This window comes from Leptonychotes weddellii, chromosome 8 (genome assembly GCF_054177405.1).
Source record: "Leptonychotes weddellii isolate Sample4059 chromosome 8, ASM5417740v2, whole genome shotgun sequence".
Lineage (NCBI taxonomy): Eukaryota > Metazoa > Chordata > Mammalia > Carnivora > Phocidae > Leptonychotes > Leptonychotes weddellii.
The window spans coordinates 23378673-23400105 of NC_138376.1; the positions used below are offsets into that span (position 1 = coordinate 23378673).

Sequence of the window (21433 nt, forward strand, 5' to 3'; positions counted from 1 at the left end):
GGTCTGGCTGCAGGCCTGAGACGGTGACCGCATCCTCATAGCCCGGTACGCGCACTGCCTTGGGCTGCCCGTCCCCGTTCTTGTACTGGACCAGGAAGTGGTCAAACTGGCCCTCGGGGACAGTCCAGGAGAGGTGCAGGGAGTCGGGAGTGGCGTCGGTCACGGTCAGCTCCCCCAGGCGGGGCTTGGTGGGAGGCTCTGAAGGTCCATCCTCCTCTTCCCTTGGGACTGAACAGAGATGTGAGAGAGACTAAGACCTGAGGCGGCGGGGGGGCAGGGTGACCATAAGGATTTGCTCTCTTCTGGCTCTCACAGCCACCTGGAGGAAGCAGATACGGTGCAGTTCTCCTCGCTCACCTGTCAGCGCCTCGATGTGGACAGGACCCACTCGCTGCTGGCCATGGAAACCGTACAGGTTCACTAGGTATCTGTGCTCAGATTCCAGGCCAGAGAGGATGACGTCATTCCGGTCACCATCTAGCCTGACTACTTGGGGTTGCCCATCTCGGTCTGTGTAGTGGACCTCGAAGGAGTCAAAATCGCCCTCAGTCTTGGTCCAGGAGAGATGCAAGGTGTCTGGTGTGGCTTCCTCCACAGTCATCTCCCCTAGGTGGGGCTCAGGCCCTGGAGGACTTGGGGCCTCGGCTTTGATATGTACCCTGGGGGCTGGTTCAGAGAGACAGGTAGAGATGGGTGATTGGTCTGTCTCCACAAGGCTCTCCAAGGAGAGGGAAGGAGGGGAAGAGGTGAAGGCTTGAGGTCAGTAATAAAAAGGAGCAACTATGGAAGAGGGGCATTATAGTAAGTGTTAGAAGCCAAGCATTGGTTACAAACCAAGCATTATGGTAAGTGTTAGAAACCAAGCACTGAGTCCGTATTGTAGGATTCTGTTAAGTGAGAGGCTTACAAAGGCAAAACTGTAAGGAAAGGAATTAGTGGCCGACAGAAGCTGGGATTGGGGGAATTGACTGCAAAGGGGCATGGGGAAATGGGTTGTGGGGTCAGTGGAAATGTTTTATGTCTCATTTGTGGTAATGGTCTCATGACTTACAGGTTTACCAAAACTCATTGTTCACATAAAATTGTCCGTGAATTATGCCTCGATGAGGCTATCCCCCCCCTAAAGGAGGGAAGTAGGAAGCTCAGAACCCCCCTGGCTCGGTCAGAGCAGCAGGGCCGCAGCCGGCAGGAGGGCGGCATGTTCTGGCCACAGCCTCACTCACCAGTCAAGGCGACGGCGGAGACGGGGCCCACGCGCTTGCCCTGGTGCAGCCCGTACAGCAGCAGCTTGTACCTGCGGGCTGGGTCCAGGCCCGAGACGCTGACCTCCCTGAGGCCGCCCTCCACCGGGACCACCTGGGGCTGCCCGGCCCTGTCTTTGTACTGGACCACGAAGGAGTCAAACTGGCCCTCAGGGACCGTCCACGCGAGGCTCACAGAGTCTGGTGTCACGCTGGTCACCTGTAGCTCCTCCCCAAGATGGGGCTTTGGGGGGTGCTTTGTTCTAGCATCGTCCACACCACTCCAGGGCTCTGAGAGGGAGACAGAGAGGGGGCAGCAGAGCTGTTTCTGGTAGTCTGGGTGACCTCAAAGGGCAGGACTGAGAGGTCTGGGGACAGGGCTTTGCCACGGCTGAGTCCTACAGGGCCAGTGCTATGGGACTGCGTGAGGAGAGTAACTACCGTGATGGCAGCCGGCACAAGTGGCCACCTGCTTCCCCGGCCCGGCTGGGTGCTGCTGCCGTGCCCGGGGGGCTCCAGGACCAGAGCCTGGCCCTGCACGGACGCTCTCACCTGTGGTGCCTTCAGCAGTGAGGGGGCCGTGGCGCTTCTTGCCCAGGAGCCCATAAAGGAGGAATCTGTACTTGCGGCCAGTGTCCAGAGGGGTGATGGTGACCGAGCGCTCGTGGCCCTCCACGGGCACCACCCGGGGCCCATCCTTGTCCTTGAACTGGACCACAAAGGAGTCAAAGTGGCCCTCAGAGACTGTCCAGGAGAGGCGCAGAGAGTCCAGGGTGGGATCTGTCACCCACATCTCCCCAAGGCGGGGTGGGGCCCCGAGGCTGGCGTCACCTTGGGCAGCTGACAGAGAGGAAAGATTCTTGTGTTTATTTTTTTCCAGAATGACTCTTTGACTGCTTCCTACTAGAATTGGAAAAACCCAGGACTGCCCAAATGATCAGTGTTTCCCCAAAATATTTCCATCACCCTCCCATCCCAAATGGCCCATGCCTCCCTCCACTTAGCCGATGTGACATCTCTGGGAAAAAAGAATCCCTAGTTTCCTGCTTATCTTATTCCTACTGCTATCAAGACTCTTCCCACCTATTAGAGACTATTTTCCTATCAGGGTGTAGCTTGGTTTGCTTATTTCCTTTTACCAAGGAGCCTACCCTTTGTGATTTCTCTGGCCCTTAGGGAAATCTGAGGGTCCTGGGGACATCAGAGGGGGCCCAGGATCCCTGATGAGTGTAGACAGCAGAGGAGAAAGTGGGATGTTATGATGGAGGTGGCCCTCACAGGGCCCGGGGGAGGAGTGGGGGCTGCCTACTTGGTGGGGGGGAGGAGGAGGGGAGCTCACTTGGAGAAAGGATCCGGTGTCTGCCCAGAGCCATCCTGAGGCTTGAGAAGGAGCTGGCCTGCTGCCTTCTTGGCCAGAGAGGACGCTGACAGCATTGTTATTGCTAGAGTTTTCTGGCATCAGGGAGCCCCCAGGGGCAGGGGAGGGCCTGGACTGAAAGCCAGGAAAGGGGCACAGCTGGGCTGGGCCCGAACGGGCCTGGCTGGGCAGCCAGCCCTGGGCTCCTCTGCTTCCCAGTTTCCGAGGCTCCGGGAAGAGGGCACAGGAGGAAAAGGGCCCTCTAGGGGAGGCAGAGAGGGCACCCAATGGGCCTGAGCCAGTAGGATAAGAAAGTGGGTGATGGCAAAACTCTCAGGAGGTAAGGGCTGCACAAGGCTGAGGGCTGCAAGGCCCAGGCCGGCAGAAAGGGCTCCTGACTCCCTTCGCCCTCCCCCAGCACCCCCAGTCTCCCATGTCCCACCTTCCAGGAAGGGCCCCGAAGGGGCTTCCCCCATTCAATGGCAGTGGAAATTATGAGAAGAGAGGAAAAGTCAGCGGGGGGCACAGACCCAGGACCTGGCCCTGCTTTCCTGGTTCTCATTTGCCTTGAACTGGGGCAGGCAGTGTGGCTTTTCAAACGAAACAGAAGAGGTGGACACAGGGAAGACCAGCAGAAGGAAAGAGACTAAGCAGTGTGAAGAGGGTGGGCAGGCTGCTGGGGGCCTGGGGGACTCTCACCTGTCTTTGCCTCCACAGAGACTGGGCTGCGTCTCTTCCCACCCTGAAGTCCGTAGAGCAGGAACCTGTACTTCCTGCTGGGCTCCAGGCCGGACACGGTGACCTCGCGCTGGTCTGCGGCCACAGGCACCACCCGGGGCTGCCCGTCCCTGTCCTTGTACTGGACCACGAAGGAGTCGAATTCACCCTCGGGAACCGTCCATGAGAGGGTCACGGAGTCCAGGCTCAGGTCCACCACTGTCAGCTCCCCCAGCCGTGGCTCCTCGGGGGACTCTGTGCCTGGGGCTGGGGGGAGGGGAGCTAGGACCCAGGAAAACATAGAACATGGCTGAGATCTTGGGCAGGAGAACCCCCTGACCCTGAAGGGCTCCTGGGCAACCAGGGCCTCAAGGGGACCTTGAAATAAGATGAGACACAGTCACATCTGTATTTTCCCTGCCTCTAACTGAAAGGTAGATTTCCTCGGGTGCTCACGCGGTGCCAGCATACCTGGGACCATTTTCGTGTCACCTTAGAATGGCTGCGCAGACTCCAAAATACCGTTTACCCTCATCCGTACTTCGGAATGTGTGTAGGTTATGACACATGCCCCTAAGTCTCATTATTTAATGAACTGATAAACAAGTTCCTGTATTACTAAATCATAAATTTGAATTAAAAATATTTTGATAGGACGCCTGGGTGGCTCAGTCGTTAAGCGTCTGCCTTCGGCTCAGGTCATGGTCCCCAGGGTCCTGGGATCAAGCCCCACATAGGGCTCCCTGCTCCGCAGGAAGCCTGCTTCTCCCTCTCCCATTCCCCCTGTTTGTGTTCCCTCTCTCACTGTGTCTCTCTTCATCAAATAAATAAATAAAATCTTAAAAAAATATGTTTTTATAATTGAATATCAAATAAATTGGTTTCCTCTGTAACCCTATGCATTTACGTTATAGATTTTAAAGCCCTGCTCTGAGAGGGGTCCGTGGGTTTCATCAGATACTGTGGCAGAAAAATGGCAGCAACCTGTCCCCAGGGACCCAAGAGCAAGGGCCACTTCCAGGAGAAAGGAAGGCTATAGCACTCAAGGCACTAAAGAATCTCTAAGAGATTCAAGGGATGTGTGTCATTGAAGCCCAACTAAAAAAGAACATCAGGGGAAGGTGGCGGCTGTGGCCAAGTCACAGCAGGGTTTTGAGAGAAAGGAGGGGAACAGCTGTGGACAATCAGGGGAGACAGACAGAGTCAGATTTAGGTCAGATGGAGGCAAGACATTCCTGCCTGAGGGAGAGGGCAGAATGGAGAGGAACTGGAGGGCAGGGAAGATTCTAGCCTGGGGAAGAAGTCAAGGGGTCAGGGAACAGACTGCCTTGACTGTGACCTCAGGAAGGACTTATGGAGGCCACCGAGGCAGGACCTGAGGGGGTTTGTGGGACGGGGGGATTCTGGGTAACCAGGGATGGGAACTGCCTCACCCCTGCTCACTCACCGGTCACAGCTACCACAGAGAGGGGGCCCACGCGCTGCCCATCATGTAGCCCGTAGAAGTTCATCTTGTATTTGCACGCAGGCTCCAGGCTGGGGATGGTGACCTCCCTGAGGCTGCCCTCCACAGGGACCACCTGGGGCTGCCCGCCCCTGTCTTTGTACTGGACCACAAAGGAGTCGAATTCACCCTCAGGGACCGTCCATGCAAGGCCCATGGAGTTGGGGGTCACATCTGTCACTGTCAGCTCTCCCAGGCGTGGCTCTAGGGGCGGCTCTATGGCTGGAGTCTCTTCTGGTTGTGGAGCTGAGACAGAGATGGTGGGAGGCCGTTAGGAAAAGCCCCTCTTTCCCTTGTTAGTAACTATGTCTGTTGTTTTTGTGGTGCCCACGAGGTGGTTCCGATGTAAAACTACACTGATTGGCAACATCTGTCTGGCCACAAGCCCTCGCTAAGTCCCCGCCAGGACTGGGGGCTGTGCTGGGGTTGGGGATGGGTGTCACTGAGACCCTGGGAGAGTGGCTGAACGTCCATCTGTAGGTCAATGGTCCCCTCCTCCAGGACCCGCAGACTCGTGCTTGCCTGGCATCTTCCTTGGGTGCCTGGTCTGTGGCTCAAACTCATGAAGTTCAAAACCGAGCTCAGGGACTCCCCCCACGCCTGCTCCGTCACGGCCTCCCCACCTCAGTAAAGCCACCACTTCACCCTGGGTGTCGTCCCCGAGTCCCCTCACACCCTACATCTAGCCCATGAGTAAGGACTGTTGGCACGACCTTCAGAAGCTGACCCCACCTTGCTAACTCCACTCCACTGGCGCCATCTCCAGGTACCACCCGTCTCCCTGGACTACATGGGTCTCCTAAATCCTCCCTGTCCTCCCCACCCGCTCCGATCCACCGTGAACACATTAGTCAGAGCCTGCTCCCACAAGGACTTCCATCTCACTCAGGGCAAAAGCCAGGTTCTTACAGGGGCCTCTGAGGTCCCACAGGATCATCTCCCACATAGCTCCCCCCACTCCAGACATTCCTGGCTTGTGCACAGAGGGTCAGGGCACTTTCCTCTGCCCGGATATTCTTCCCAAAGGCACATGTGCCTTGTCCTGTCCCTCCTCAGGTCTTCCCTCAGAGAGGCCCTTTCCCACGTCCTTCCCACCCATTCACTGTCTCACCTGCTGGACTTTGCTTTTCTCCAGGTCTCATTGTTATTAGAGACGGTCCCACAGACAGATTTGTGCGGTCTGCTAGAACGTGTGCTCCCTGGGGAGGGGCTTTGCCTTGCTCGCTGCTGTGTCCCCGGCGCCCAGCACACAGCGGTGCCCCCACAAACGGTCGTTCAATTAATGAGTGGTCTGCATGACTGGGCTGGGAAAGTCCCAGCTCGGGCTCCAGTGGGCCCCACCCCCCAACTCAGCTAAGTCTGGGGGGCACTCCTCAGTAGGGACCAAACTTGGAAGGTGGTCCCAAGAAGTAAGACAGTGGCGGAGGTGGCTGGGTGGGTGTGGCTCCCAAGAGCTGTTTTCTCTGGCTTCTGCGGGAGCATAAGACCAGGCTAGACAGATGAAACCCTGTTTGGGAGGCCTCAGAAAGACAGACCTGAGTCTGAGGGGAGGGCAGGGATGAAGGCGGCTGAGGGGGGCTAGGAGAGGCCGCCATGTCATCAAATGTCTACGAGCAGTGTCCCATGCTCCTTCTAGCTTTGCTCGCTCTTGTCTCACCCACTTCCTGCTCACTTCCGCCCTCTCTGCACTTCTTCCCATGAGGAAGAGAAACTGTCCCTCACCATCCAACAAGCCTCATTGCTGGGGCTTGATTTAACTGGAAAACGTGGAGTTATCACTACCCCCGAACATGGCACTGCGCATGCTGCATTTGACATTATCTTTCTCTACTCTAGAAATGTTTCTCACTGGCTGTATCCACCTCTTCCCTTGGCAATGGGAGAGCACGTGCCGCGGGCTGGGCACAGCCCCTGGGGCAGCTCAGCGGGCTCCAGCTGCCCATCACCTGCCTGCTCTGACAATGAACACCATGCTCCATCCTGAAGCTGAGAACCAGAGAAGCCACAAACAGAACTCAGTCTGTCAAATGCTCAACTCCATTTTCCGTTACTGCACTGCCTCAGTCTGTGCCCAACACAGTCCATTCCTCCCTGGGGACCAGGGACAGGACCTCACAGAGCCCAGTGTGGCTGCCTGGGACAGAGAGCAGATGGAGGGGCACCCTAAGAGAAACCTTGGCAGCATGTGCGGGCTTGGCACGAGCCTCCACCCTGCTACTTCAGGCCCGCAGGACAGTAACTCGGGGTGGCTTTCTCCTCTCCCTACTCTCAGTACTAATGGAGGAACAAAAAGAAATTAGGAGTAGAAGGTTCTGGAAACTAAGCCAGTCATGAGGTTGGGCTTTGTGGAAGTACAGGAACCATGCTCTGAAAACCTGTATCTCTGCTTTTAAGTTTTTAATCTTTCCCCTTATAGTAAAAGGTGTGTCTTTGAGCAAAGGAAAAGAGACGCCCCTTGCTGTGACCAAGCTGGGCAGGTCAGCAGGAGAGTCCCAAGTCCCAGAGGCCTGTCTCGGTTCTGGCCCCTGATGCTGAGGCTCTGGAGAGGAGATCCCCGGGCTGGGTCCTTTGTGGTGCCAGATGGCCCCATACCTGGGCCCAAGAGAGGGGATGGAACGGATGTCCCTCTTTGCTATAAAGTCACTCACTGGATGAGCGGTAAAGAAACTTTCCAGCTACACTGATGAAGAGGCTGATGTCTCATGCACTTCTGATCAGCTGAGCCCCAGCTGAGGAACCAGCCAAATGGGGGCAGAGCAGACTCCAGACTAAGGACAATTATAATCATCCTATGGCAATGCTGACAGCATGTGCCCTCTGTGCCAGACCCTTTCTTAGTGCTCCATGTCTGTTAACTCATTTAATCCTCACTACAGTTCTGCGGGATGGCTGTTACTATCCTCCTTTTATGCCTGAGGAAACAGAGGCACAGAAAGTTTAAAATTGCTCAAGGTCACAAAGCTGGTTATAGCCCGGTCCCCAGTGAACTGTATTTTCTGGGTCTCCCCCAAGCAGTGGGGGGCCTCATGCTACCACTACAGAAGGGAGAGCCATGGCCACGGGGAAGCTGGGGGCCACCGGTGGGAGGAAAAGGAAGTAGGTCCCCGCCCCCACTCACCGGTCATGCCCACGGTGGACACAGGGCCGTCGCGCTGTCCCCTGTGCAGGCCGTACAGGTGCATCTTGTACTTGCGCCCCGGCTCCAGGCCCCCGATGGTGACCTCACTCTCGTCACCTCTGACACGCACCACCTGGGGCCGCCCGTCCCCGTCCTTGTACTGGACAGTGAAGGAGTCGAAGTGGCCCTGGGGGACGGTCCAGGAGAGGCTCAGCGAGTCTGGGGAGGATCCTGTGACCGTCAGCTCCCCCAGGACGGGCTCCTCGGGGGGCTCCGGGGCCTCCGTGCTGGGTTCTGTGGGGCTGGGCGTCTCCTCCACAAGGTCCTGGGGGGCTGAGAGAAGACATGGGAGATACAGGCTTGCGGTGTGTCTTGCTTTGTTGGTTAATTACGACAATAAAGTACATTCAGCAAATAAAGTTCTCAGGCTGCAGTCTTTGGGGTTCGGGGAGTCTTTGTATTAGCCGTTCAGTAACTCGTGGGAGAGAGCTGAGACAGGCCCCTGGCCCCTGTCAGGTACTGCTGGCAGGACCGTATTGGTGTCTTCTGTCGGGGGCGGGGTCTCCCCTCATGTCTGAGAAAGGAGCTGAGGTGGGAAGAGAGGAAGTTCTGAGGAATTTTCTACCTGTCCACAGACAGGGCTGACCTCTAGAAATCGAGGGGGCAGTAAGGCCTCTTCCAGTTTGCCTTCCTCCCTTTCAGCTCCAGCACCTCCCCAGGGTTTCTCAGTGGCCCCCACCCCACTTAGCAGGGCACCAGACAGAATGTGCCCTGGCTAAGGCCTCCCTGGGCAGCCCGGCCCCTCCTTCCTCTTCAGACAAGAGTGGAGAAAGATGTGGGGGTGGAGGGGCTGGGAAAGGCTACGCTCTTCCCTGGCTGCATCTAGAATCACAGCCCCGGGAACACCTATCCACCGTCTGGCAACTCGGTCTTTGCTGAGGCTCCGTGGAGAAGGGAGACTGGCTTCTGTGACCCACTCCCTGGGGGTACTACTGGAGTACTACTCAGGGGACAGGAGACTGAGACGGAGCATGCAAGGGTGGGCAAGGTAGGGAGATGAGGACAAGAAAAGGATACCGGGAAGGGAGAGAGTCAGGGAGAAATAGCAGCTCGCTCCTGAACAGTGGTTCTGATGCGCCAGGCACTGTTCTAAGCATGTATGTTTGTACACTGACTGATTTAATGCTAATGGCTCTGAAGCAGGTACCATTATCCTCATTTGACAGATGAGGAAGCTGAGGTTCAGAGGTTCAGTAATTTACACAAAGTCCCACAGGTAGTAAATTGCAGAGCTAGGCTTAAAATCCAGGCAGTTGGATCCACAGCCTGTGCTCCCAACCAGGAGGCTACACAACCACAGAAATGGTGCTGACCAGAGGGAGCCTGGACAGGTGGAGGAATGAGGGGCGGTGGGAGGAATGAAATGGGGCCCTTTGCCCTGCTCCCAGTTGGTGGGAGTCAGGGATTTGGGGGTCCGGGATGAGGCCTTTTCATGCCAGAAAGAAGCTGAGGGAAAGGAGGGACTCTTGTGCCTTGGATCTGTGGACTCTGAGCCGAGCAGCAACGGTGGGAGGGTGCGGGCAGCTGGTGGCGGAAGCCGGAAATGACTGCAGCCTCAGCCAGGCTGTGGTAGGGGAAGGAACACAGTGGCTGAGGATATCTGTGGGGAGGACAGCCCTGGGTGGAGGTGTTCCAGATGTTTGGAATGGGGAAAATGGACTTGTTCTTGGAGATGGAGAAGCAGGGCTGAGAAAAAGGCCAGGGGCTGGTGGCTGGATGAGAGGTCCTGGGATGTGGGGAAGTAGAGGGTAGAGGCTTGACAGGACTGGAGCCCGGAAGGAAAAGGTGGAGGGAGGTCTGAAGGAGCCCCTGGGCCAGGTCCTACTCAGAGGGAGGTCTGGGAGGCCTTGACTCACCGGTGGTGGCCACCACGGACACAGGTCCCACACGCTGCCTGCCATGAAGCCCATAGAGGTTCATCTTATACTTCCGGTGGGATTCCAGGCCCGGGATGGTGACCTCGTTCTCATCCCCCCTGATGGGCACCGCCTGGGGCTGGCCCTGCGCATCCTTGTACTGGACCACGAAGGAGTCGAAGGAGCCCTGGGTCACGGTCCAGGACAGGCGCAGGGAGTCTGGGTTTGCCTGAGTCACCCACAGCTTCCCCAGCAGGGGCTGCACTGTGGCCTCTGGGTGGAGGGACTCCGCTGTCTGCTCTGAGGCTGTAAATAAGAGGATCCAGTGAGGGCTGTACTGGCAGCCTCAGATTGGGGTTCAGGGTTTGGATGGGCCATCATACCCGGGGGTCACTATTCAGTTAGCATCAATTAGGAGTGCTGACCTCCTGGGAAGTCTGGCCCAGCCAGGGTATGACACATCTTCTGGGCCTTGGGGAGCAGCTGAATGGGATGGAAGGGCCCTAGCAGGATGGGGGAGGCTGGCTCTCCCTCAGCCTGGGAGCGGGGCCAGGACTCGGAGTCAGCCATCACACTGGGAGGCCCCCCCGGTTCCCAGCTGAGGGCAAGTGTGGGGAAGGCTGGGAAGGGTCACATGGGGGCTTAGGTGGTTGCCACTCACCAGTGGTGCCATCGGCTGTGAGGGGCCCATGCCGCTTCTTGTTGGCAATCCCGAACAGAGTGAATCTGTACTCGTGGTTAGGCTCCAGCGAGGAGACAATGATCGAGCGCTCGGGCCCTTCCACGGGCATCGCTTGGGGCTGTCCTTCCCCGTTCCTATATTGGACTACAAAGGAGTCAAACTGGCCCTCAGGGACAGTCCAGGAGAGGTGCAGTGAGTCTGGGGTGGGATCTGTCACCCACAGCTTTCCGAGGCGGGGTGGAGTCGCTGGGCTGGGATCACTCTGAGGCACTGGGAGGAGAGGTAGAGAGAAAGGAGGAACACAGGTCAAAGGAAGAGGGGGGCTCCATCTCCCACATAGGGATGTTGTGTGAGGTTGTGCAGGCTGTTCACTGCACAAAGGCGCATGGCTGAGGGAGCACTGAGGGACTGAAATGCAGCCACCCTCTGCTTGCCAAACTGTGTGCCCTGGCACAGAGCTATGCTCACCTAAGGAAGGGTGCCTTCTACAGGGCGCAGAAGCACCGTATGGACTAGTGTGGCCCTGACTCTGCAGCCTAGTGAGGCGCTTCGGAGAGAAGGGAGCCCAGCCATCTCTTTCTGTGTCTCCACAGCCAGGGAAGTCTCCCAGGGCAATCTCTACTGCTTCCAGACCTAACTACGAGCTCGCTTCTCCTCCAAGAGAGGGAAGCACCATCTTTGGAACTTTTGAATGCAGGAGAGCCTCCCACACCTGTGCTCGGGGGCCCCACCTCCTTCTCTCCCACCCTGTACCACCAACACTTCACTCCCCACCACTGTGCCCCCTGGCATTTGCAGGAGCTCCTCCCCTTGGCCACTAGCTCCCTCCATCCTCTACCCACCCTCCTTGCTCTCTAGTCCCAGCCCAGATTCCAGAAAGAGCCGTCTACACTGGTTGTAGCCATGTCCTCACGTCCATCACCTTCTCGATCGAGCTCCACCCTCCACTGGCAGCTCTCAACCGGGCCAGCAGTGACCTCGCCACTGTTAAGTCCTGTGGACTCACTCGTACGGAATCTGACATGTCTGACCGCGCCCTTCATTTTGGCATCCAGGACACCACTCTCCCTCGCTGCCCCCTCTCCGTGAGTCACCCCCTCAGGCTACCCTGCATGCTCCTCTTCCTCTGCCCATGCCCTGAGTGTTGGCCAGCGTCTCTGTTCCCCCCACACCCTCACCCCAGCTCCTGTCTCCCAGGTCCCCTCTTCAGGCCTTCTCTCTGCTCTCCAGACCTGGGAGGGCAGCAGTGATCACCCCGTGACCCCGCCATTTTCTGCTTAAGTGCCCTCCCCATCTCCGTGCCCGGACTCTCCTCATCTATAAACGGGCGCGCCTCACGGGGCTGCTGTAGCCAGTAAGTGTGCTGATACACTGAGAAAATCTTGTTAACAAATGCTCCACAGAGGTTTATCTAAGTGTCCCAAGCTGTGCTTGGTCCTCACCTCCGCTCTTCCTTGCCTCAGGGCACGGGACTGTCTGCTCTAGAAACAGGGGAGCGCCTGGGCCTCCTCATTGTCCTTCACCTGCCACATCCAGCCTCACTGCCTCCATCCCAGGCAGGCTAGCATCATTGCTTGCTGGCTCTTAACTCACTTCTCCAGCTACACTCTGCAGCAGCCCCAGTGTTATGTGAGATAAGTATCAAATCATGTCATTCCCACTTACAACCCTCACATGAGCTCCAAGCTCCTTAGTCAGACACACACAAGCCCAGTCCCCTCAGCTCCCCAGGTGCCCTGCTCTCCATCCAGAGGAAACAGACAGATTCTCCTCCAGGGCCACACTCGCTCCTGCCTCACTCTCCATGGCTCCCTCTGTCTGCACTGCCCTCCCCAACCTCTCTGCCTGACCCACCACTATTTTCCCTTCAGGATTCATCTCAGGCCCCAATGCCTCCAGGAAGCCTTCCTGGAGTTCCCAAAGCACTGGGAGGACCTCCTTCAAGACCATGCAGGGGGCAGGGGTAGGGGTCGGTGTGACTGTTCTCACTCACGGATCTTGGCTTCAGCCACCAGGGGGCCATGCCTCTTCTTGCCCAGGAGCCCATATAGCAGGAATTTGTACTTGCGGCCAAGGTCCAGGTTGGTGATGAGGGCTGAGCGCTGGGATCCTTCCACAGGTACCACCTGGGGCCCATCCCTGTCCTTGTACTGGATTACGAAGGAGTCGAATTCACCCTCGGGGACCGTCCAGTGCAGGAGCAGGGAGTTGGACGTCATGTCAGTGACTATCAGCTGGCCCAGGTGTGGTGGGGCCAAGGGCTTCCCAAGCTTCACCCCATCCTTGTCTGGAATGTGGGGGCAAAAGTAAAGCAGGTGGACTCAACCATTGCCTCGTCTCTGGTCTCCTTCCCTCTCCTCAGCCCACTGGGTCCCTCCTTCCTGGACAGCTCCGTTGCTCAAAGCCTCCCCTTCCTCCCCTCCCAGGCCTCTGTGAGCAGCCCTCTTTGTTCTGCGGTGAGAGCTTTAGCCCTTCCCTTTTGCTGGCTTCCCCACGCCTCGCAAACAGCCCAGTCCCTCTCCACATCAAGAGCTTTGGGGGAGTTTCAGGTCCCCCCCCCGGCTCTTCCTGAGTCAGAACCTCCTCACTGCTGCTCTGGAGCAGCTGAAGACTCCTCCACCCACTTGGACTTTTCTCTCCCTCGCTACCTGCTCTCCTAGCGCTGAGCCTGACCTGGAGTGGCCGGCAGAGCAGCTACCCGAGTCCCATAAGGAGGGACCGGGAGGGAAAGTGAGTGCTTCACGGGTTCCACCAACCTCACCCATCTCTGAAGCTCCCTATGCTAAGGAACCTCCATCCCCAGCAGAAACGGGGTGGTAGGACCATGCAGCGCTGTCCACTGCGGCCAGCCTCCCAGGGTGGGGGGGCCACCGTCCTAGCCTGCCCAGTGAGGGGATGGTGGGGCTACGGGGAAGAGAAGGGGAAGAGGGGGCTAAGGGCCAGTACCCTCAGGGCTAGAGGCCTTGCCACGCCTACCCGCAGAGATCTATGAGTGACCAGGAATTGGGGAGGACACAGGGCAAAGAAAGCTGCTGGTGGAAAGCCAGAAGCCTACAGACTCTCTTTCTGACTCCCTGCCCCACCCTCTGACTTTTCTCCTCCCATCCTCTTTTCCCCTTCATTGTTCTAAGACTCCCTCCATTCCTCTTTCCTCCGAACCTTCTACTCCAACCTTCTCTCTCGTTTGCTCTAACCACTGCAACCCAAACACTGGCCCAGCCCTTCCATCCCCACCCCACCTCTGAAGCCCGGATGGCCCAGCCCCTCCCCCATCCTCAGGACACTGAGCTGAGCAGTGCAGGATATACCCATAATGCCTTGGTAGATGAGAGGGGCAGAGGGCACGCCCTCCGGGGGGACCCCGCGGAGTGACAGCTCATAGGGGGCTCCAGGAGGGGGTGAGGGCACCAGAGCCTGGCGGACGTCCCCTGGCAGGAGTTCCTCGTGCGCTCCCGGCCCCTCAGGCACCCGAAGGCGCAGCTGGAAGTGGGCAAACGTGTCGGGCTGAGCTGTCCAAGCGACGCGGAGCTTCCCTGTCTTGTCTCTGCCCAACACCCTCAACTCTCCCAGCTCCTGGGGGCGCTGCTGCAGTTCGGGGGCCCGGGCCCCTTGAGTTGTGGAAGGGCCTGAGGGAGGAGGCTCATCAGTGGCCCCCAAGAGGCCTGAGGGAGAGGACCCTGGGAAAGGGCAGGGTGAGAAAAACAGGAGAGTCGAGAATGAGAGCAAGAAAGGAAATCCCAGCCCCCAGGTTCTGCCTTCTAGCCTCGAAGAGCCTACAGACCCTCCCTCCCTGCTCCTGAGTCTGCTCCCTGGGCCACCACATCCTCCCAACGGTCTGCCCAGTCCTCCCAGCACCCCTGCCCACCACATTTCTGAACAGACAGGCCTGCGGGCAATAACTAAAAGAAATGCGGCCATCCCTCCCCTCACAAGGCTCCTATAACCTCCAACCCCCCACAGACTGCCACCGCCCTCCCTAAGCACATCCCTCCCCCCCCACCCCCCACCCCGTGGTGATCGTGGCTTCCATTAGTGCCACGGTGAGAAGCCTGGAAGAAAGGGGGAGAGGTGCTGTTAGGGAAGGCAGATGCGAGGAAAGAGTGGGTAGTGAAGAGAGAGGGAAGAGAGAGGGTGTGTGTGTGGGTACATCCAGCTCAGGTGGCATCTGGGTCCTAGGGGGGAAAGAACAGGTTCACAGCCCTCCCCAGGGCAGCCAGAGAGCCCCCTCCCCCGAGCCCAGCATCACTCCTGTGGAAGAGACAAGCATGAAGTGGTTTCATCTCTCACAGACACAAGCTGCCTGATGGCTTCAAGGCCACCCCCACACAGTTCTGATGTGTCCCTTTGAGGTCAAGGCCAAATTGTGGAAAAGAGTAACCACTGACCACAGCCTTCAGCCACCCTCACCGCAGTGAGTCAGAGTGCGGAAGTGACGGTGTCACTCGGCTGCCCCACTCACACTGCTCCAGTGAGTTTTTGTAGACCCGCCTCCTCCCCCCAAATGCCCCTTCCGTTGCCCAGGACGGCAATCCTGGCAAAGTGTCCGGGGAACCCTAAACACCGGTTCTCCTCAGCCCTTAGTATCCCTGAGGCCCCTGGGGTGGAGATGGCTTCTAGGGACACCGGAGGCCATGCTTTGCGGTGGGGTCCCCTGGAGGCTGGACCGGGTAGTGCTTGAAGGCCGAGGGGTGTGGCGGGGGTGGGGTGGTGGGCTGAGCAGTGAGGCGGTGGGCGGAACTCTCGGATGCGGACTCCAGCGGCAGGCGAGGCTGGGCAGGGGATGGGTGGTCCCGCGACCCCAGCCCATGCTACCTGTGGTGGTGATGAAGGCGTAGGACTTGGAGGTCTGCCCTGCCCGCACCCCGTGGACCTCCACGTGGTAGGTGGTGCCGGGCCTGAGGTCAGGTAGGCTGACGGTGCGCGTGGTGCCGGGCACGGTCAGCTCCTCGCCGGGGCCCTCTGCCGGCGGCTGGGGCCGCCAGCGCAGCACCACGCGCTCGAAGTGGCCGCGGAGCCCGTCAAGGGACACGAGTAGTGCGCCGTCGGCGGAACTGCCCAGCACCTCGGGCTTGGGGTGGCGGGGCGCGGCCACCCGGTCGACGCCTTCGGGCGAGAGGCCGTGGATGCCCTGGTTGGAGTCCCGCTTCCAGGTGCCGGGGTCGGGGCTGGCGGTGGGGTGGGGGCTACGGGGCGACGGGGCGGGGGAGCCGACGGGGGCGGCAGCCGCCCGGCGCCGCTGCAAGTATTCGTGGATGTTGCGCGCCACCGACGCGTAGGTCTGGTTGGCCCGCAGGGGGTAGCCATGAGCCCTCAGGTGGCGCTCCAGGTCTTGCACGGTGCCGCGGAAGCGGCCCAGCTCGCCCGTCAGGTTGCCCCACGCCCGCCGAGGGGGCTGCGGCAGGCTAGGCCCAGGCTGAGGCTCCTCCTCCCCCTCCTCCGCGGGCCGCGAGGGCCGAGCCGGGCGCGCGGGGCGCGGGGGCCGCGGGGCCGGAGTCGGCCGGGGACGGGGCTGGGGGGGTGGGGCTGGGGGGCGCACCTCCGGGTAACTGTAGTGGCCTGGTGCTGCCGGGGGCAAAAAAGGGGGGAAGGGGGAGAGCAGGTCAGTGGCAGCCTCCCGCCCCTCCGCCGCGCCCCTGCGCTCCTCCCCACGGCAGCCCCTCCCTCCGTCCCTCCCGCGGGAGCCAGAGGCCTCTTGCCCGTGCCCCAGCCCCACCTGGAAAGAGAACCAGAGAAAGGAGTCAGTGTCCCAGGAGCCCCTCCCCGCTCGCCCTCCAAGCCCGCCACTGTTGGAACCCTAGAAAGGAGAGAGAAGCCAGCAGGTGGGGCCCTGTGTCTGAAGGAGAGAAAGGGGAGTGGGAGGAGAGAATGTGAGCTACTGCGAGGTGGGCGTTCCTCTGTCACAGGAAAAGAAAATAAATATCCATCTGTTAAGAGACCTTGAGGATTAGTGGAAAATCACTGCTCTGAGACTTGACTCCCCCAAACCCCAATCTACACACAGGACTGCGGATGTCTGATCTGCCTAATTCCACTCCCTACCAGGGCTGACCACTGGCTGTGAGCACAGGGCTGTCTCCGTGCCTGTTCCAAGCACCGCCCCATCTGGGTGGGTCAGACAGCCTCTCCTATTTACCCCCTCTCTCCAGGGGGCAGCTCCTCCCGTGTTCCAACCTGCAGGCTTCCCCCAGGACTCCAGCCCCCCAGGGCCCTGTCTTCCCAGGGCCACCATTGCACAGCAAGGCCCCAGCAGGTGCTTTACCACACACCCTGCCAAGGTGCATTCAGAGGAGCCTGGGAACCCTAGACATGGGCTCCCAAGGAAGGGGCTGCTACACAAAGAAACCGGGCCCTTCGCTAAGCCCTGGCCAGCCATACCTGTGTTGGCCCTGACAGAAGCCGGGTAGCTTACTGCCCGGCCCCGCTCTGCCGTGACGGTCACTACATATTCCACGCCTGGCATCAGGTCGGTCAGCACCGTCCTGTCCGCCTCAGAGGGCACCTCCAGCCGCACCCTCTGGTTGCCGGCGCTGACATAGGACACCACGAACTGGTCCACCTCAGCCTGGGGTCGCAGCCAGCTGAGCTCCAGTGTGGTTGGTGTCACAGCCGCCACTCGGAGGTCTTGTGGGCCATCGATCACTAGCCAGGTTAGAGAGAAGAGGGATCAGGTGGGAGTCTGGTCCTTCAGTCACCAGCTTTCCCTCTAAGAGCTTTGTCCCCACCCCACCCCTCACTTCTGCCTTCCCAGCCACCCCCCTCAAATCCAGCTCTCCAACCAGGACCCTGCCCACAGCCCCAGCTCTCACTGGTGGTGATGGTCTTGGAGGCAGAAGGGCCCCAGCTAGTCCCTCGAAGGGCGCGGACCGTGACCTGGTACTCCTGCCCAGGCGCCAGTCCTCTCTGGTCATAGGCTGAGGCAGAGCTGGGTACCCGTGCTGTGAATGGGGGGCTCACCCCCTCTGTCTGCAAGAAAGAGAGCACCAAGTGGATCAGGGCTGGTGCTCTCACCCCTGCTGCTCAGTCTCCCTTATCTCTTCTTTCTCCAGTTCCAGGCACTGTCCACATGGAACTGTGTAGAGCTTGGAGTACGGCTGGAGGGTATGGCTGGTAATCTAAGAGGTTTAGTCTGTACCAGACGCCGGTCAAGGCAACTTACATAAATGAACTCACTTAATCCTCAAAAGAACCTTAGGAGGGAGGTCGTGTTATTCCCATTGGACAGATGAAGAAACCGAGGCACAAGGTCACCAACACCAAGAATGGGGCAGGGATTCCAACCCCCCAGGTAGTGTGACCTCACAGCCCCCTCTCACAGGAACTACCTTTTTAGCTGGTTCATCAGCTATCTGTCAGAATCTACCCAGCACACGGCAGGATCCTCCCTCTGGCTTTCCCCAGGCAACCCTGCCTACCCCGCCTCCCAAGCTCACTCCTGTCATAAGAGATGAAGTAACTGAGGGACGCACCTTCCCAGTCTCACTTCCTCCTTACAGCATCTGCCCCAGCCTAAGCCTCCCCACAGACACCTGCCCCTGGCTGGGTAATGTGGCTGTGACCCTTGTCTTGACGTTTCCCTTTAGGCACTCTTCTTGTCTCCCGAGCACGGCTGTAGGCCCCTCAAAAACAAAGCCTATCTGCTCTAAGCTTCACAAAGATGTTTCCCAGTTTCGTACCTGGCATCATGCTGGGCATGATGAAAGATATGTCTCCTGTCCTCAGCTCATGTTCTAGTAGCTAAATGTATGGCCACATCTTAAGGTGGATTGGATCCCTACCCAAATCTCTGTGCCATACGTGCCTGCGAGCAAACAACTTCCCTCCAAGTACACATTGAAGGTATTATGATTATCCGTGGTGACCCCACAGGAAATATGCCAGCCTCGGCAGGGTCTCCTTGGAGGGCCGGCCACTGGGGAAACAGGAGGAATGGACATCTGTGAGCAGTCTAACTGCCCCGAATTTCACTGGCCTGTCTAGCTAGGACAGATAATAAGGACGCTCTGTTCTGCTTAGCTATGTTGGCTGTGGTGGGGACACCTCCATTCAGCCAAATAGGATTGGAAATTTCAAAAGGTACTCTCCTAAACCAAGAAAATTGTGGGGAAATCAACACAGTAAATACCAAAGTATAAAACCAGATGAGAGGCCACGTGGAGATTTCTGGGTTGAGGATGAAATAAAGCTTTGTCAGAGTTTTGTTGGCCAAAAAGTGTTCCTGGGCACACAGGCCCTCTCTTCCTCTCCTACTCACCCCGCCCGAGGATACTCCAGCCTAGGAGCCCTTGGGTGGGCCTCAGCTGAAGGCCTGTGAAGTCTTCATTCTTGCCAGAACTTTCTCTTTCCCTAATCCCCCCAACCCAATCCGACACACATACACACCTCCCCAACTCCCCCCACCCCCCCCACATACCCCTTGGGTGCTCCCTGATGACGTCTGGTCCTTCTAGTGAGACAAGCCCATCTTGAGTTCCCCTTCTCCCTTCAGACCACCTACGTGAGCCTTTTAGACACCTCTTACTCCCTCCTAAGACCCATTTGGGAACAGTCCCCTCAAAGTCCCACATCTCTCATCTGTCTGGTCTGAGACAGGCTCTCTAGGCCGATGCTGGCACCCCTTGCTGATTGCTCGGCTGCTTCACTGATTGTCCTTGGCGAGTTTCTAACCCTGTTCTCCATACCAACCTCATGGTTCCGGCCGGGGTGGGGGCGGGGGGCGCCATCTTGGTTGGGCCCTGGAGCTTACCTCCCCAACCTCCCCCTTTCAGACCAGACCCAAACACAAACTTTTCTAAGGCCACGAGGTCTTGTGTCCCAGTGAAAACATGGCATAGCTCAGGTTCTAGGCTGCAGAATACGCCCGGACAAAGAGTGCCTGACCCTCCTCCTCTTCAAGGGCTCACCTCCCTCAGTTACTTCTTGCTTCCTCTCATATCCAGAGAGGAACCAGCCTTTTGCAAAATAACAACATTCCTTGAGTTAGTGGTCATCAGGCTTGGGGTACAACAGAATCCCCTGGAGGGCTTGTTATAGCTCAGGTTACTGGACTCCAGCTGCAGAGTTCCTAATTCAGTAGATCTGGGGCTGGAGTCTGACAGTCTGCCTGTGTAACAAGCTTCCAGGTGATGCTCATGCTGCAGGTCCAGGGAATACGGTTTGAGAACCACTGAGTCAGAGTAGCAATGCCACGTATACAGGGAGAAGGAGGAATGTTCCTCTTCCATGTTCTGAGGATCATTCCAGTGACTAGGTGTGTCCCTTTGCCAGGAACAGCAGAGGGCTGGGCTTTGAGACAGAAGTGCTTCTGGAAAAGGGAAGGGGGTAAGGGGGAGATAGGCTTCTAAGAAGATGGCAGTGCCAGAGGCCAGCCAGCTACCGGTATACTCTGTGCCAAGCAGGGATGGACAGAGAGCGCTGGCCAGGGCAGGGGCGCAGCCACGGAAAGCTTAGAAAGCAGTTGGAGGGCCAGTAGCACAGGCTAATGTGCAGTCCAAGAGAGGTGTCCGGGGACCAATTTTACAGGAGCCTTTTCCACACCCGGGTTCAAAGAGAACCCAGAATGTGACAGAGGCTCATACCCAGAGATGAGCTGAGCCGGGTACAGGCCAGCTCGACCCCACCTGGCCCCTGGTGAGGGAGGAAGCCTAGAGCTTCAGCTGGGAAGACCCACATCTTGAAAACACCCAAAGATGGGCTCATATTTACTAAGAGCAGAGGACCACGCTGCCTTGCAAGCTCTTTCTATCTCAAGTGTTTATTTTAATTCTTCTTTCCCTGAAGTTCTTAGGGAAGTTCCTTTTAAAAGTCCCATCCTCTCAAGATCAGAACTATGTCAATAACATACACACAGAAGAAGAGAGTGGGAGAAACACTTAAAAATGTTAACAGTGCTTGTTTTAGTGCGAAGCAGCCAAGAATTATTTGTTTTTTTCTCTAGTTGCCAAATTCCTGTCTTGTGATTAAATTATTTTTATAACAAAAAACAATTTTTTTTTCTTTTAAACAGAAGGAAAAAACCCAAGCTATATGGGTTGTGCTGCAAAGTAGGAATTTCTGCCTCTGCTTCCCCCAGCCAGTGAGGAGAGACAGAGCCTGGTAGGGGTCTGGTCTTGGGGCTCTAATAAGAAGACTTAGAATGACCAGGCCAATTAGGGTGGGGATGGCAGCCAGCACCTCTGAGCTGTCCCTTCTGTTCTAGAGCCCTCCTAGGGTTTAGGCCCTGGGACTTATTTATTTTTCCAGAGTTTTGGAGATTAGGGTAAATGGCCTATTCACCCAGGGTGCTTGCACGAAGATGCAGGAAGACATGAGTTAGACAGTAGAAATGTCAAATGGTTTGGAGCTGGGAGGCCAAACATCATAAAAGCCCAATCTGCATAAAAGGGGGTCTCTAGTGAGAGGCCACAAGGTTTTGTCCTTCGGGTGCCCCAAATATTTTAAGGGCGAGTTGGGAGGAAACAGAAAGAATGCTTTGCAGCGCACTGATGACACGGAGGCGGGAGAACCAGTTCACAGACTCAAATTATTGCAGCAGCCTAGACAGCTTGGCCCAAACCAAAAAAGATAACACTGAACAGAGCCACATGCAAAGGCCTATATTTAGGCTAAAAAAGTGTATATAGTTGAATGTCATCTTTTTTCCTTCTTTCTCTTTTCCTTGTTTACATTTTCTAAAGTTTCTATACTGAGCCAACATGACTTTTATAATAAAAGTTACTTTAAAAACAAACATGATCGGGGCGCCTGGGTGGCTCAGTCGTTAAGCGTCTGCCTTCGGCCCAGGTCATGATCCCAGGGTCCTGGGATCGAGCCCCGCATCGGGCTCCCTGCTCAGCGGGAAGCCTGCTTCTCCCTCTCCCTCTCCCCCTGCTTGTGTTCCCTCTCTCGCTGTGTCTCTCTCT

The 21433-nt window shown here is 57.5% G+C and overlaps 2 protein-coding genes across 5 annotated transcripts in view; both read right to left on the reverse strand.

The window, feature by feature from the left end:
- Positions 1 to 21433, reverse strand: part of LOC102741686 (tenascin-X-like) — a 42873-nt gene that overhangs the window by 8216 nt on the left and 13224 nt on the right. Inside the window, exons 5-16 of one of the 4 annotated variants that reach the window (XM_081827911.1) lie at positions 17342 to 17498; positions 16911 to 17174; positions 15348 to 16097; positions 13844 to 14212; positions 12529 to 12822; positions 10515 to 10805; positions 9854 to 10159; positions 7938 to 8270; positions 4763 to 5065; positions 3298 to 3597; positions 1794 to 2081; positions 1216 to 1532 (exon numbers count right to left, since the gene is read on the reverse strand). In XM_081827911.1, coding sequence (XP_081684037.1) covers positions 1216 to 1532; positions 1794 to 2081; positions 3298 to 3597; positions 4763 to 5065; positions 7938 to 8270; positions 9854 to 10159; positions 10515 to 10805; positions 12529 to 12822; positions 13844 to 14212; positions 15348 to 16097; positions 16911 to 17174; positions 17342 to 17498 — 3972 coding nt within the window. Of the gene's footprint in view, positions 1 to 1215; positions 1533 to 1793; positions 2082 to 3297; positions 3598 to 4762; positions 5066 to 7937; positions 8271 to 9853; positions 10160 to 10514; positions 10806 to 12528; positions 12823 to 13843; positions 14213 to 15347; positions 16098 to 16910; positions 17175 to 17341; positions 17499 to 21433 lie in introns of those variants that run through there. The other 3 variants (XM_081827907.1, XM_081827909.1, XM_081827910.1) reach the window with 3 other exon arrangements.
- LOC145722883 (tenascin-X-like) lies at positions 2 to 601 on the reverse strand (the record flags this gene model as incomplete). Its single annotated transcript, XM_081827502.1, has 2 exons — positions 358 to 601; positions 2 to 228 (listed from the first exon to the last, which is right to left on the reverse strand). Coding segments are annotated over exons 1-2 (471 nt in total), but the record flags the coding sequence as incomplete, so codon positions are not given.